The sequence below is a fragment of the Tympanuchus pallidicinctus genome, unplaced genomic scaffold (assembly GCF_026119805.1).
Source record: "Tympanuchus pallidicinctus isolate F22 unplaced genomic scaffold, pur_lepc_1.0 scaffold5, whole genome shotgun sequence".
Lineage (NCBI taxonomy): Eukaryota > Metazoa > Chordata > Aves > Galliformes > Phasianidae > Tympanuchus > Tympanuchus pallidicinctus.
In genome coordinates, this window is record NW_026294769.1 from 58,285,730 (window position 1) to 58,300,093 (window position 14,364).

Genomic DNA, 14,364 nt, shown 5'->3' on the forward strand with positions numbered 1-14,364 from the left:
ATTTTTCTCTGGTGAAAGGTCATGATGCTAATATATCAGTGTAACCTTAAAAAAAGCGAGAAGAATTGCAGCCATTGCTTGTGTTATGCAAGACAGTGGAAAGCATATTAAACTGGCAAAAATATGAAGCTTTGTCTAAATGTTTCATCCGTGTTCTTTTGAAGCTCAGATGAAAGCTCAGCTGACAAGAAATTAACGTAGTTGCTGGACCAAATGGAATTACATGCGTCAAGTAAATACACTTTTATTAGGCATAAATCACTCTGGTATGTTTACCCAGGACACCTTTGCTGTAGGTGGTAGAGTAAATGCTTCTTGATGCTTTCTCACAGAAATCCAAAAGCGATCAAAATCTCAGTGGCTATCCAAGGCATTTTGCTCCCGCGTCAAAATGCCAGTGATAAGTTTGCTTCCTATCTTGTCTGGTTTTCTTCGTGAACTTATTTCATATTGAGTCTCTTTGTTCTGTAAAAGAAAGGATGCTAGTAAGTCTCTAGAATGTTCAAAATGCTGGCAATTGTTCTTTCTGTCAAAGCACTTTCAGAGGAAAGGCTAATTGAGAACAAAAGGTGGAATGCTGCCTTTCCAAGTGCTTGTTGTGACTGGAATGCTTCGCATAGCTTCTATAGGGGTTGTTAGCCAGAGGGGAAAAAGCCAGTAAAACCTTATCTTAGGCTTTTATATTCTGAAGATACTATGTAAACAGCATTAAAATGGTGTTGGTTTTAATGGTTTCCATTTCTTGAGGCTTACATAAACTTGGAGATTCTTGAAATAGAATTTTCCTTGTGAAAAATGAAAATGTAATGCTTCACTAGCTGTGGATGCTAGAAGTGTAAGGCTGCTAGCAAAAACTTTCAGAAGTTTTTCCATCCTGAGTTTTGTTAGAGTTGCAGTAGTGAACTGATCTGAGTATTTTTTTGAGTAAAACAACACCACCACTAAAACCAAACAAACAAAAACAACAGTAATGATGCAGGGTGTAGCAGAGTGCTTTCTGTAGTGATTATTAAGTCTACAACCTTGTACTAATGACAGATGTTTGCCATATCCAGGTTATTAAATACTGTATTATTAATAATTATGAAATCTTAGGCCTCACAAGAAATACTATGGAGTAGTAGATTAATATTTGAAAAAATTAGTTATAAGCTGAAAGAAAACAAGCAAGTAGCAGAGGCTCATTTTCAGTGTGTTTTTAGTGGTTTGTGCAATCAGATTGTCTGCAACTGACATGGGATTCAATTGCCTGCTTGTAAGCATATGTGGCGTCTGTATGGCACAGCACTTTGTCACACCTGAGGGGATATTTGCAGGCATGATCAGGTTTGGTATTTTACTTTGATCAATCTGTCTTCAAGTGGCAGCTTGAGGTCAGGCACTGAGTGCTTTGATTGAGGCAATTCGACTTGTAGTTTATCTGCTAGTGCGGAAACTGCCTTACGTTATTCCATAAGATAAGTTCATTGACAAAGGAACCAAATTGACATCTCTTTAAGAAAGGGATTTTCGTAATTCTGATTGTTAGCTCTTTGCACAGGCATCATAAGCTTTGCTTAATATTTGTTTCTGTTAAATAAACTTGTTGGCATTCTCTCATATTAATGATTTCTAATACCTTGAAAAAATAGTTTGTTATAAAGGATTCCACACTTCGTGTAAATGTTTTGTATGCTTAAGACTTTGACTGCTCTTTTAAAGTTCATTTATTAATTGTGGCTATTGCAGAACTTTTAATTTTTCCTCAACACATATTAATTATGACTTTCTCAATTTTATGGTTGTTGTAGACTCAGCGCTTCAAGGTGGGTAATTAACAGTTCTTCTGCAGTGCTGTGGAGACCCCTGATCACAGGGAGAACACTGTTGTCTTGTGACATACTGAGCTCTTCTGTCACCACTCTGAAAAGTATCTTGGTGTGCAGAGCAGTTCTGAGACTACCAGTTTTAAAAAAGAACAGTAATGCCTGCCAGCTTAGTGGGCTCAGGTCCCTCTCCTTTGCCTATAATGGCTAACTCTTGTACCTTCCCTTCCTAGTCACCAGTAGCATGACAGGAAGCTACTTTGGCTGAGTGCTATGCAGAACTAAATTGCTTAGCTCTACTGCCACACTGCTGTCTGAGCTGACTTGCATAAACTCCATTCCTGGCCACAGGTGGGGTCCAGAACTAAAGAAGGACCATGGTCCTGCTAAGCTGCATTGTAATCCTACCCTTTCACTTAGTATTTTGGCTTGCTTGACGTGCTGCCTGGTTGCTCGTTCATCCATTTGTATTTTGCTCATTTCTTTGACTGTAAAACATTAAGAGTCTTCCTCTCTGGGTTTGGTTGGGATTTGTTTCTTGGGGTTGTTGAGTCTAAATTTTGAGATGCTATATTTGCCTTTAAGTAAATAAATAAAAAGCAATTTCAAAGCATTTCATAACCATATTCAGTTCATGAATGTTCACTGGAATCTATTTACAGCCCTTAGAGAAGTTTTTATACTTGCCCTTTCTCAGTTACTGATAATATAGCAATAGATTGATGGCTTAAAGTAACTTGTAAATGACCTAATAAAATTACCCAGCTGATTGTTTTTTTTAAATGAAGTAACATAGAACCAGATGTAGAACTTGGGAGTTCAGAAATAGTGCTCACAAAGGAGCTTTCAGTTCACCTGGTTTTGCACAGGTGTATTAAGAGTGAACGGAACGGTTTGACGTTTTCCTCATTTTATATTTCTTCTGCTTCTTAGTCAGCTAAGCATGAGTGTAGATAACTGATGCTGAAGAGAACTGTTGCTCATTCTCCATTCTTATCTTTCAGAAGCACTGTTCAGTTCTGATAAGATACTCCTCTCTCAAGGGACTTATTCAGCAGTTTAACTCTGAAAATATAGCAACTGCTGCCTTCAAACTAAGTACAGCATGTTTACTCATGCAACTGTGTATTAGGTACACATGTTGATTATTTTTTTACTTAATTAAACTGGCAGAGGTATTCCTTACTGACGTGAGCAGAGTTTACAGCAGTGTATAGCGGAGTGATATAACCAGTGGTTGAAAGGGTTGAAGTTGTGTGTGTGGCAAACTCTCTTTTGTGGATATTCAAACAACTGTAAGTGCATTTTCATGTGTATTGTTAATGGACGAGTTCCATATATAACTGATTTGTGTTATTGTTTATTGGGTATGCTAACATATCTTGCAAGAGGAGGAGGGCTTTTAACCTGTTTGCAGAAAAAATACAGAAAGTTTTTTGTAAAAGGAGAATCTTAAGTTAAACAATTAATATGTAAATCCTGTTTGACTTAATTGCATTAAAAATTAAAAGTCTTACGTTCTAAATAGTGCAAAATCAAGCTGAAAAGTATTCACACAGTCATGCGACTTACTGAATATTTTCTCAGCTGTATTGGTTTAGAATAGTACTATATCTCTTATCCCATGGTATTTCAAACTTGACTAGCTGTTGGAATTTTAGTCTGGTAGACTATTTCAAGTCCCTAAGCAGAATCATTTTTGTGCTGAAATGCTAATCTCTGCATATGGCACTGCATATTCTTTGCTTTAGTCTCTACCAGCCAGTGCCCAGTTTAACTGTAAGGGCTTTAGTTATTTTTGTCTCCAGCTGTATTCTTCTTGAACCAGGATTTAACTAAAGGGACAGCAGAGAGTTCTTCAAGAATGCTTTCTCACTACACAAAGTAGTTACTTTCAGTATCCAGTGATACAATGCAGTAAATAAAGCATACTGCAAACTAGCATAGGTATGCCTATTTTAATCCTGGGCAGAATACCTAGATCACTGCTGTTCAAGTATTCCAGAAACTTCTGTGTAGGGATATGGTCTGCATTGGAATTTTGATGACCATATCTTGTACCATAAGGACTTGAATACAGGAGAATTTGTCCAACTTGTCGGTGGATCCTGCTTGGTGTTTGCCAAGAACAGAGATTCTGAAGCTGACAAAAGTGGACACAACACTACACATAGAGCTTCTCAACTTCTCCTGATAAAGGAATATGAATTTTCCTTTGCTATTTATTGCTCTGTCACCTGGAATGCGATTAACCTTTTTTGTCACAAGTAGACTCTGTTAAACATGTCTGTCAGGACACTAGATCCAGCCTCTTTCTGACCCTTAGTCCTTTTCTGCAAAGCTGCTCTCTAGCCAACTAAACCTCAGCCTGCACTGCCACGTGGGACTGCTCCATCCCACTTGGATCTGTTATTTCATCTCTCCAGCTTCTTGATGTGTCGTTGATTAGCAGCCTTCGGCCTTCAGTGTATGGACTGCTTTCTCTAGGTTTTGGTCCCTTCACTAGGCTTGCTGATGGTGTACTCTGTGTCACCATTCAGGGTACTAATTAGTAGATTAAGCAGTACAGAATCTAATAGTGACTCCTGAGGATTATCCCTGGTTAAACTTGAATCAGTATCATCAACCCTTTGAACCCAGTAGTCCAGGCAGTTTTTCAGCCTTGTTCTCCGCATATTAAACTCATAACTGATTTGACTCAAAACCTACTATAGGTTAATTTCAGAAATCCATCTGGTATGATGGCTATGAACGTGCAGTTTCATATATGAAAGACCTTTTGGCATATTTATAATAAATAGCATATGAAATACTAATGAAGTATGGTGAAGAAGAATGTAAGCTCAAAATGGAATGCTACCAAAAGCATCTTCTGGAATTGATCAGGATAATAGACAGTGTAGAGAACAGAAGAAAATGACAGATTTATTGAACTTTGTAAAATAGAATGGAGGATTAATTTGGTTACAAAGAAGGAACCTTAGTGGAATAAGATATAAGCTGAATATGAATAAAACCATTTCGTAGAAGCAGAGGGACCTTCTAGTTAATGAAGTTAGTACCATTTCAAATAGCCATCTCAAACCTTGTAGGGACAAAATGGTAGCTGTTTTCAAGATATAGCTTGATTGGTTTGAATGAAGTAGTAATTTTGTTCACTGTAAAGCAGAAATGAGTAGTGCTGACCTGAACTCTAATTGTTTTGTAAGAGGCCACGCACTATTCCCTGCTGTTGAACTGTGAACTACCTTGATGCATATTCAAGGATTTCTTTCTATGAAAAGATGTATTTATGAGTACCTAACCTTCAAACTATTTTGTCTTCTGGTTTACTCTTACATGGTTTACTCAGAATGCTAGCATGGGTTCTATACTTAAAATATATACTAGATTTGAGAGGATGGATTGTTTTATTCTCAGTCTTTAATTTTCCTCTATGTAGCTTGATGTTCTATGGCATGCTTTTGTGATGCTTGTAGTTGTGTAGTTGTATACTGTTGGCATGCTGGATTTTTCCACAGGACAGATGTGGGAAGTTCTAGTAAATGTGACTGTGTGAAGCAGGTTCAGGATGTCATAGCAATATTACTGATACTTGAATAAGTATCCTTGTTTCTTCCAGGTCAGAATTTTTTAAGCACATCTTGTTCACATTGTTTTGAAAGCCCAAACTTTCCCATGTCATGTGACATGCCAGGCTTACTGGTTCTGTTTCTTAGTGATCTGAGAAGTTTACAGGTGCAGTTTGGTGATAGAGCATGCATTTGGCAGGCAACGTTGCCTGTAAAATTGCCAACATTCAAGTATTTGGAACAGCAACTATACAATGGTGTAGGAATTGTGGTTGGTTTTTTTTGTTTGTTTTGGTTTGGTTTTTTTGGAAGGAGGGGTGGAGGGGAAGAGTCTGCTGAAGTCATCAAATACCTATGACCCATTTTAAGTTACACCACTTATGCGACAGAAGCAGTAAGTCTTAACGGGCTGTTACTGTCATTCTGAAAAGCAAGGAGTTCACAAGTTGATGGGAGGAATGGCGTGTATATAAAATGAAGTGCAGTGGAAAATAAGTGATCAAACTATGCTATCACTTGTATGCTAGACAGGAATGCTATTAAAGCTTTACATTTAACTATTTGATTCTGAAAATGCACAAACCAATACAACTTACAGTATGTTTTTTTTCTTAAGAGAACAGAAAATGATTGAACTAAAATGAGTGCTAGTAGTTGAGATTTAGTAATAAGTCTGGATGTCACATACACTCCTTTTGCCTTGCCTTGCAGTTGCAAGGGTAGAGTGAGCCATCAGTGCTCAAGAGCCAGTCATGTGTGACTGGACTCTGTTCTCAGGACAGAGTGGCGAATATCTGGTGGAACTCCTTGTAGTAGGGGCAGGCAGATGGAGAGCTGCTGGACTTGTTATCTTCCTTTGCACCATAATATGATCTCTGGAAGCTTTTAGTAAACTGACTACATGGGGCATCCATTTAATCTGTTAATCACCTGTTTTAAGATGCTTTCATACAAATGATGATTTTGAGTCTTTCTCAAAATCACAGTCTCCTGCAGTTGCATAAAAATGACTGTTGTAATCCTTCAGCCAGCTTTTTGCACTCAAAGCAACATATTGTAGAGCTTTCTGACTAAAGGCTTCCCGGCTGTATGCATCCTGCCAAAAATGGCAGTGTTTGGAGTGAATGTATTGAAGGATGAGCAGCTCGTGAAGGCTTGGAGGTGAATGGAATGTATGTGACAGTGATACTGTGGAGATGATATTGAGGAGCTAATAAACTTTAGTCCTGCTATCTGAACTGTTAGAGGAGTCAGAATGTACTAACAAGCCTGAGTTTTGCTTCTGGTTATTCTTTTGAGAGTAAACTGGATTCAAAGGATTCATTAAATCTGTGTGTAAGGAAGGTTTGAGAGGGTGTTGGGATGAAGAGTTTGGGTTAAGGCATGCATCTCTGACTTATATGAGGGCTACTCCAAAAGGGATGCCTCCTATTTTGTGATGCCAACCCACAACATCAGAGGTAGATGTTAATGGTATGGTATTAGAGGTTGAACCTTCCCACCAGCATCCTATTACATGTTATTGTCATGTGACAAATGGTAACAGAGGACAGTCTGACATGGTTTCTGATATGGAAGTATGTATGAAACAAGGGTTAGTCACTGAATGTCTCCATATGGAAAAAAGTGATACTCATTGACATTCATTGGTGGTTGCTGAATGTTTATGGAGATCAAACAGTGAATGTGAGCACAGTGAGGTGATAGGTGGTGCATTTTGGCACTGGTGTTAGTAGATCATCTATTTTTTTACAAGCATGGCAAGCAGGCTTTTGTTCGTGGCTGACAGAAATGCGCACCTAATGGTGTTGATGGTGACTACGTTGAAAAATAATGTTTTGCAGTTGAGAATTTTCTCTATCAAATACTGTTATTGTGTTCTTTGTTTCTTCTGTACTTTCCATAGAAGTAAATGTGAGGCATTACTTTTGAAGCAACCTACATAGTTTAGCATCCTGATACTAGAAACTTCATGTGCTACTTTATCAGCTATACATTCATAATAAAGCAGTGAGATCATCAGACTGCTGGTACCATCAGTGTTTGTTACTTTGCTGTGTCTTCTCACAAGTCAAAAATCATTTCCATGTCCACTGTCCTTGCAGAAACAAACATCTTTTAGCACTTCTTGTCTGTTTTTATCAAAGCTCACTTTTCCTTCATTACTTTTCTCCATTTTTTTCTTACGTTTTTTTACTTTTCTTCAACTGTCAGTGGAATTATTGTCTTCCTGTCTCCATATTTAGGTAGTATCAGTGGCTGAGTATCACCGCAGGATCGATGCTCTAAATAGTGAAGAACTGCGCACACTCTGCAGACGTCTCCAGGTGCCCTCTTCAGTAGTTTAAAACCCATCTCCAGATAATTTTGTAGTGTCTTTGATCAGGGCAAGTCCCACTCTAAGGTGGGTTTGTCTTGTCTACAAACAACACTACAATGATCCAGCAGAAAATTCCTCTGTTTTGAATGTATTTAACTGTGTAATGATATGATGGAATGCAGTAATTTTACGATGAAATTATTACTTTTGACTCTCTCAAACAGGAATTTTCTGTCAGAATTCAAAAAACTTGCTCTTAGTACTACTTGACTTGGTGTGATGATGTCTTCTAACTTCCACTTTGTACTGGTGTGTTGTGTTAGATAGTTTTCCTAAAAAGAATGCAAAACAGGTGAAGAATCCAAAAGTGTATTACCTGGTTGCGTGGGTGTTTAATTTAATATAGCAATTATTCATCAAGAATCTCACAGTGCTTGACAAGTACGAAGCTTCACAACTTCTCTGGAATAGGTAAGTATTTTTTTTCCATTATACAAGAGGTAACTGAAAGCTGCTCAAAGTATCAAAGGCTGTACAAATGGTGCTTGCAACAGAACTTTCAGTAACAGTGTCTTAGTTCGTACTTTTGGAGGCTTACTGGAATGGACTTTAACTGATTTTTGCATTCTCTTTAGGTGATCCTTTATTTCTTTGATAGTAACAATTCTGAATTGATTTGTACATCACATGTAACTTACTGATGGAAAACGTAACTTACAGCTCCTTAGAAGTATGAAATATTTTGGTTTGTAATAATTGGCTGCTCAAAGTATAGAAAGTTTCCTGCTTCTTTTTGTCTTTTATCTTGTTGTTTTTTTTTTTCCCGCCCGTTATGTAATTATATGTAAGAAAATCTTAGCCCTTTTAATTGCAGTTAGTAACTAGTTAAGTCATTTATAAGCTGCAATGTTCTATAAATTGATAGTTAGCACAGTTCCAGAAGTTGTGTTTCTAAAGGAAAATAAAAATTCTGCAGAAAATGTTTAATTCCCACTGTGGGTGGCTGGGGGGGAACGGTTGTTTCTGGCGAATGTTGGTGGGCAATCCAACAGTTCTTTCCGAATAACTTTTACCTGGGGGTCTCCAACTCAAGATGTAAACTGACACAGAATCTGCGGCAGTGGCCTTCAGCAAGCTATGCATGCTTCAAGCAATCTGTTCTGAAGCTGTTTGAGTCTTTATGTGGTATAGGCTGCCTGACAGTTAGTAACCACAGCTGCTTCTGGAATGGCATTGTAGCTCAGTCTGCGTAGTGGAAGTTGAGGAGGAAAAATAAGCTCCACACGTTTCAGGGCTGCACTTTGTTTTGTCACAGGTCCTTTCCAACAGATACAGTTCTGTGTGCACTTCTGTGCACATGTTTTGCTTGGTGTACCTTCATCAGTATTAAGGAGTAACATTGGGAGTAAGCTTTCTCCTGTATTCCTGAACAGTGTTGAGATTTAGAGTTGAAGCAGTGGTATATGAGTGGCATGTAAGGTAGAAAATAATTGGGCTTTCAAATAATGTGTTCTGTAGGTAACACTCCAAAGCTGTATCTAGATTATCTCTTTGTATTTAATATGTAATGTGTGTAAATGCAGATGCTTTTTCTGATGAGACAGAAATTAGTGTGGATAGTTTACCTAGTTTACCTAGTTTACTCAACTTCCTGTGGAAAGTTGGAATGTTTTGAATTTTTAGCTTGATTGATTTTTAGCTTGATTGATTCTTGCTTTAAGTGCACCATTTCTTGACTTAAGAATAATACTGTAACCAAGTTGTTGTATGGATATACTTTGTACATACGTATTTTTAAGTAACAGGTATGTAGTAGGAACTTTTTTGTGGTGCTTGAGGGAAAGAAAAAAGGTGATTTTGGTTGGACTTTTTTTTCTGTGATTTTTCACCCTCTGCTGCATGTGTCTGACTCCCACGATGTACAGGGGCAGGTACCTGGAATTGGAGCATTAACACTTTAACTCCCAGTGCACTACATGATGTTATGATGTGGAATACCAAAAAATGCAAAACCACGAATATGTGAAATAACGTTGCTGTCCTGTATGTTTCTTATATCAGGTATATGGCCACCACTGGTTATTGTTTTGGAAGTTGCAAGTATTTCCTTGAAATTTGGGCTTCAAATAATTTACTCTGGCCTTCAGTGAAACTTGGTTCATATATTATAATTCTTGTTAAGGCTTTTTTTTTTTTTTTGTGACTTTGAGAGACTTATCAGTAAGTCTTGCTGCAGTGACTTAAGTTGCTAACTTCCTTACCTTCCTGCCCTATCCTTTTGTCAGACTGTCTCCACAGTAAGTTTTAACCATCTCTGTAGCAACACTTATAAAAGGAAAACTTTGATTCTTAGTTGGTCTATTTCTTGATGCATGACATTTTAGCTTCAGAGTGTTAATGAATGAGAGCTGAGGTAAGAAGCTGCAGTGATCTGGTGAGTTTTGTGACCTTCTGCCACTTCCAGTCAATGGTAATCAACAGATGAAAAGGGTAGATATACAGGACAGCTATTTTAAACTGCTGCAGGAACATTCGATAATGTCTGTGCCAGATCTCTGGAGATCATTATGCAGCATAAGTATTCCTGCTACTTTCTTCTCATTGCTCCTCTCTACTGAGTTCTTCTTCTCTTTCCCATAAGTACTCCAGCAGATCACCTCATATAGTAGCAATCTTCATAGGACGCTATTCAGATGTTTTACTCAAGTTAACCAACAGCAGTCTTTTAGATATGTGGTAAAAATGTGGAAACTTTCACAGGTATGCTGGAAGTATTGATGCACAACCTAATGAGAAATTAGATTGAAGTTTCAGTTCCTTTTCTGTCTGAGTATTTTATATTATACTTGAAGTGGATGATATGATGAAATTAAAATGCAAGCATGTGTGTCTTTAGAAAGGCATCTGAACTCCTTGGACTGTCTGAGTTTGTTTTTTTTTTTTTTAGCATGAAACCATGGCTTTCATCTTAGTGTCTGTAATTTAATGTTAATATATTGAACACTGACTTGCTACTGAAAGCAGCAAAAGTCTTGATCAGGCCAAAGTAATGGATTTCATAACTTCCAAAGGATTTACGTGGCTGTGAATTGGTAGCTGCATGATTTTAAACCTGCTGGGTGTATCCTCCCTCTAGTGGAATTGCAAATACTTACTTTCCTGTGTTTTGTTTGTTTGTTTTGGTTTTTTTTAGATAACAACAAGAGAAGATATCAACTCAAAACAGGCAACAAACATTAAAACAGACCTGGAGCCTGAGGCATTCCGGCCAAATCTTAGTGATCCCAGTGAATTACTTCAACCTGAGCAAATAGAAAAGGTACTTACTTAGATACGTAGATATATATGTAGGCTTGGGGTTTTTTGGCTTGTTTTTGTTTTGTTTTGTTTTTTTAAGTATTGTATATACTATCAGAAATGCTATGACGCAGTGTGAAACAGACAAAGTAATTTAGGGATTTGTGATACAAATGACTAAGCACAACGCAGTTCATGGATAAACCTTTGCCAACATCATGCCAGCACTAGTCTGCATCTGTCCTTTTATTTCATTGTGCCTTGACACCAGCTTCGTGATAACTGCAATTCTCACTATCCAGTTCAAGATCATCCTGTTGGATATATTTATTGAATGTTTAGATTAGGGCTTACTGTGTTCAAAGGTATGAGAAAAGGAGAGCAAGCATCCTCTATTCTGCATCTGCTACCTGTTGACTTCAGTGATCTAATAGCTCAGTGCTAATGTGTATTATTATGCAAGAACAGTTCTTTATTGTCTTTAGATAACTTTGAGACCTTACCATGCATGTTCTTTGTTTGGTTAATCATTCTTCACTTATGGATCACTGGTGCAGGTAGAGAAAGAAGCCTGCTTGAGACTAGAGGTAGAAAATGCACATGTGAAATTTTAGGGTTTTACAGTTACGTTTTAAACTAACTGTAAAGGCTGCTTGCAGTAGCTCAGAAAAATGTAATCAGCGTTCATTTACGTATTGCATGTTCTTAAAAATGGTAAAAATGAGTAAAAGGATTGTCAATATCTTGTTAACAGCTCACGAAGTCTCTTCCACCACGGACCATTGGATATCCATGGACTCTTGCCTACAGTACTGCAAAGCATGGCATGAGTTTGAAGACTCTGTATCGAACTATGCTGGGATTAGATACACCTGTGTTGTTGGTTATCAAGGACAGTGATGGACAGGTAGGAAAATGTTTGCATGGAAGCTGGGACCTGTGCAGAAAACTGGGGAGTGTAAAGGAAAGGAGGAGAAATGTGTGCAAGATGGCTTCCTTCCTAGTAGTTAATATGAGGCTTTTTAAAATGACTTGCTAAAAAACAAGTTTTTTGACATACTTATTTTATAGGAAGAAACTTTTAACACTACTAGTTCACTATCAAACTGTATGAGTCTTACAGTGTTACTGACTTTACTCTCAAAATTTTTTTTTAACATACTTAAAGCATTAGAAATAGTCTCCAAAAACTTCTGATGCCAGAAGTTGAGTAGGAATGTCTTTGCCAGCTACTGCTAGTACTGCCTGGTACATTCTGTGTCTGCAGAATCTCTCCTTTATAAGGGCTGCAGGATCTTTGCTGCATAATGTTATATTCCTTGATTCTCTGGCTGTGGTGTGAATTTGAGAAAGTGGATTATATCTCACCGTTTGAGTAGCAGACATTCTATGAAAATATGAACATTATAGGCAGACTGAATGAGACTTTGACTCTCTCTCTGAATGTCTGCTGCTCTCTTATGGAAGTGACAGAACCACTCTGAAATCTAACATTTCCTTTACTTATCTGTCCTGCTTTGGTAACCACTGTTTTTATTTTCAGGAAGCATGGGCTCATATCACCTCATATCATTCAGGGGGGCTGAAAACTGTAAATAAAGGATATGTTTTCTAATCTGAGTCCCAACTCACTTTTTTTTTTGCCCCCATCCATTTCCTGCTTCAGGGATCCCATACTTTACAAAAATAAAAGAAAAATTAAAATTCTAAATCTCTGCTAATGTCAAATTTTTTTCAGCTCAAGTTCTTTAAAAGGGAATTTCTTACTACTTTTAATATTGAAGGTAAAAGACTGTTCAGTAGGAGTGTTAAGTATCTCAACAGACTTGTAAGCACTTCTTTTTTGATTACTTCTCTTCTTGTTCCCTTGTTAGCTTCTCAAGATTAATTTGTGAATTCTGCAAGCTATCTAATTCCAAGTACTCATTTATTTGGCCCAGAAAGTGTCCTTTTCCTGATAAATGCCATGTCACCAGAATGTATTGCCCCTATTATTGAAACTATTCAGATGACCTTCCATATATGAATATCTGTACTTGACGTTGAAGATGTTAAGATGCAGAGACTGTGATAGTTTGAAGCTGCATATATAATATGAAATAACTGGCATGGTTCAATCTCTTCCCGTTACTGCAGAGCTGCTGGAAAAATTTTCATGTGCCAGTTATTCAGATATGGACTTGCCTTTATTTCAGTAACCAATTTTTGTTCTCTTCATGAATCTGCCTTTCTTCATTCAAATTGAGTATGGATCTTTACTGCAGAAGATATATTAATTACCTGCGTGCAGTAAATACAACCTGAGGTCACAAAATCTTTGACAGAGAAATTACGCTCAGATTTTTTGAAGCTCCAATCTACCATTCCATGCACTTGATAACAGTGAAATATATATCTGTATCAAAGAAATACCGAGCTAATCCTTCTATGAGTTTGCGTTGAAACATCTTCCATGTTCTTGTCCTGAGGAAAAAAAAAAAAAAAAAAAAAAACCACTTCAGTGGTACAGAAATTTGTACTTTCTATGGAACTTCAGGGTTTCTGACTGAGTTTAACAATGCATTTGAAACTGATAAATGCCTTTGAAAAGTGAGTACACTTAGCTGGCTAATACTTTATTTCATCTGCTTGTCAACTAAGTTTAAAATTGTTTGCATATTCCTACAAAGAATCTTATTTTTAGCATGTAAGTACTGTTCGCAAGTATTCTCCAAGGTAAGGAATCTATTAAAGGTAGCAACATTCTTGAAAGTCAAAAATAATAAGAAGGCTTCTTTAGGTTCTATTGCATTAAGGAAGTTCCATATGTAAATATTCTCTCTTCTGCTCCATAATAGTGGGATGTCTATATTGATTGCAGGAGATTAGTGGATGAATTCAACAAAAAGGATTCAGAAATGTCATGATTGCTCTCAGTCAGACTTAAGGCACAGTCTGATGTGCATTAGCAGGACCTTTCAAAGAAAACTATCTGTGAATCTCTGATAGTCTTCTAAAGAATAGGAAATATTGTCTCATAGAAGACTGTACTGAGTGGAGGAGGATGTTTTGTTTCTTAATGAACACAATTATTGCTTTAGGCTTTCTATTTATTTCAACTGGAATTACAAAGGTTCTGAACAGAATTTTTCTGGACAATGTAAAATTGCTAAGAAATAAATGAAGTTTGTAACAGCAGTTGTTCTGACCTGATAATATAAAATCAAGCCAACTTGGACGCAGTCTTAATTAGATGCTTGTTAGCCATATGTAAGCCTTGAGTTCCTGCTCATATTGTTTCATATCTGTTAATGACTGCTATAGAGCTCAGTATGGAATGGAATGCTTGGAAAACCTGTCTGTGACTGTGCAGCTTCCTAGGATGGGCAGA

At 37.3% G+C, this 14,364-nt stretch overlaps 1 protein-coding gene across 11 annotated transcripts in view; it reads left to right on the forward strand.

The window, feature by feature from the left end:
* Positions 1 to 14,364, forward strand: part of OXR1 (oxidation resistance 1) — a 239,046-nt gene that overhangs the window by 220,297 nt on the left and 4,385 nt on the right. For 8 of the 11 annotated variants that reach the window (XM_052704675.1, XM_052704673.1, XM_052704678.1 and 5 more), the window contains 3 exons: positions 7,624 to 7,704; positions 10,891 to 11,016; positions 11,749 to 11,901. In XM_052704675.1, coding sequence (XP_052560635.1) covers positions 7,624 to 7,704; positions 10,891 to 11,016; positions 11,749 to 11,901 — 360 coding nt within the window. Of the gene's footprint in view, positions 1 to 7,623; positions 7,705 to 8,020; positions 8,169 to 9,622; positions 9,759 to 10,890; positions 11,017 to 11,748; positions 11,902 to 14,364 lie in introns of those variants that run through there. The other 3 variants (XR_008211428.1, XR_008211429.1, XM_052704676.1) reach the window with 3 other exon arrangements.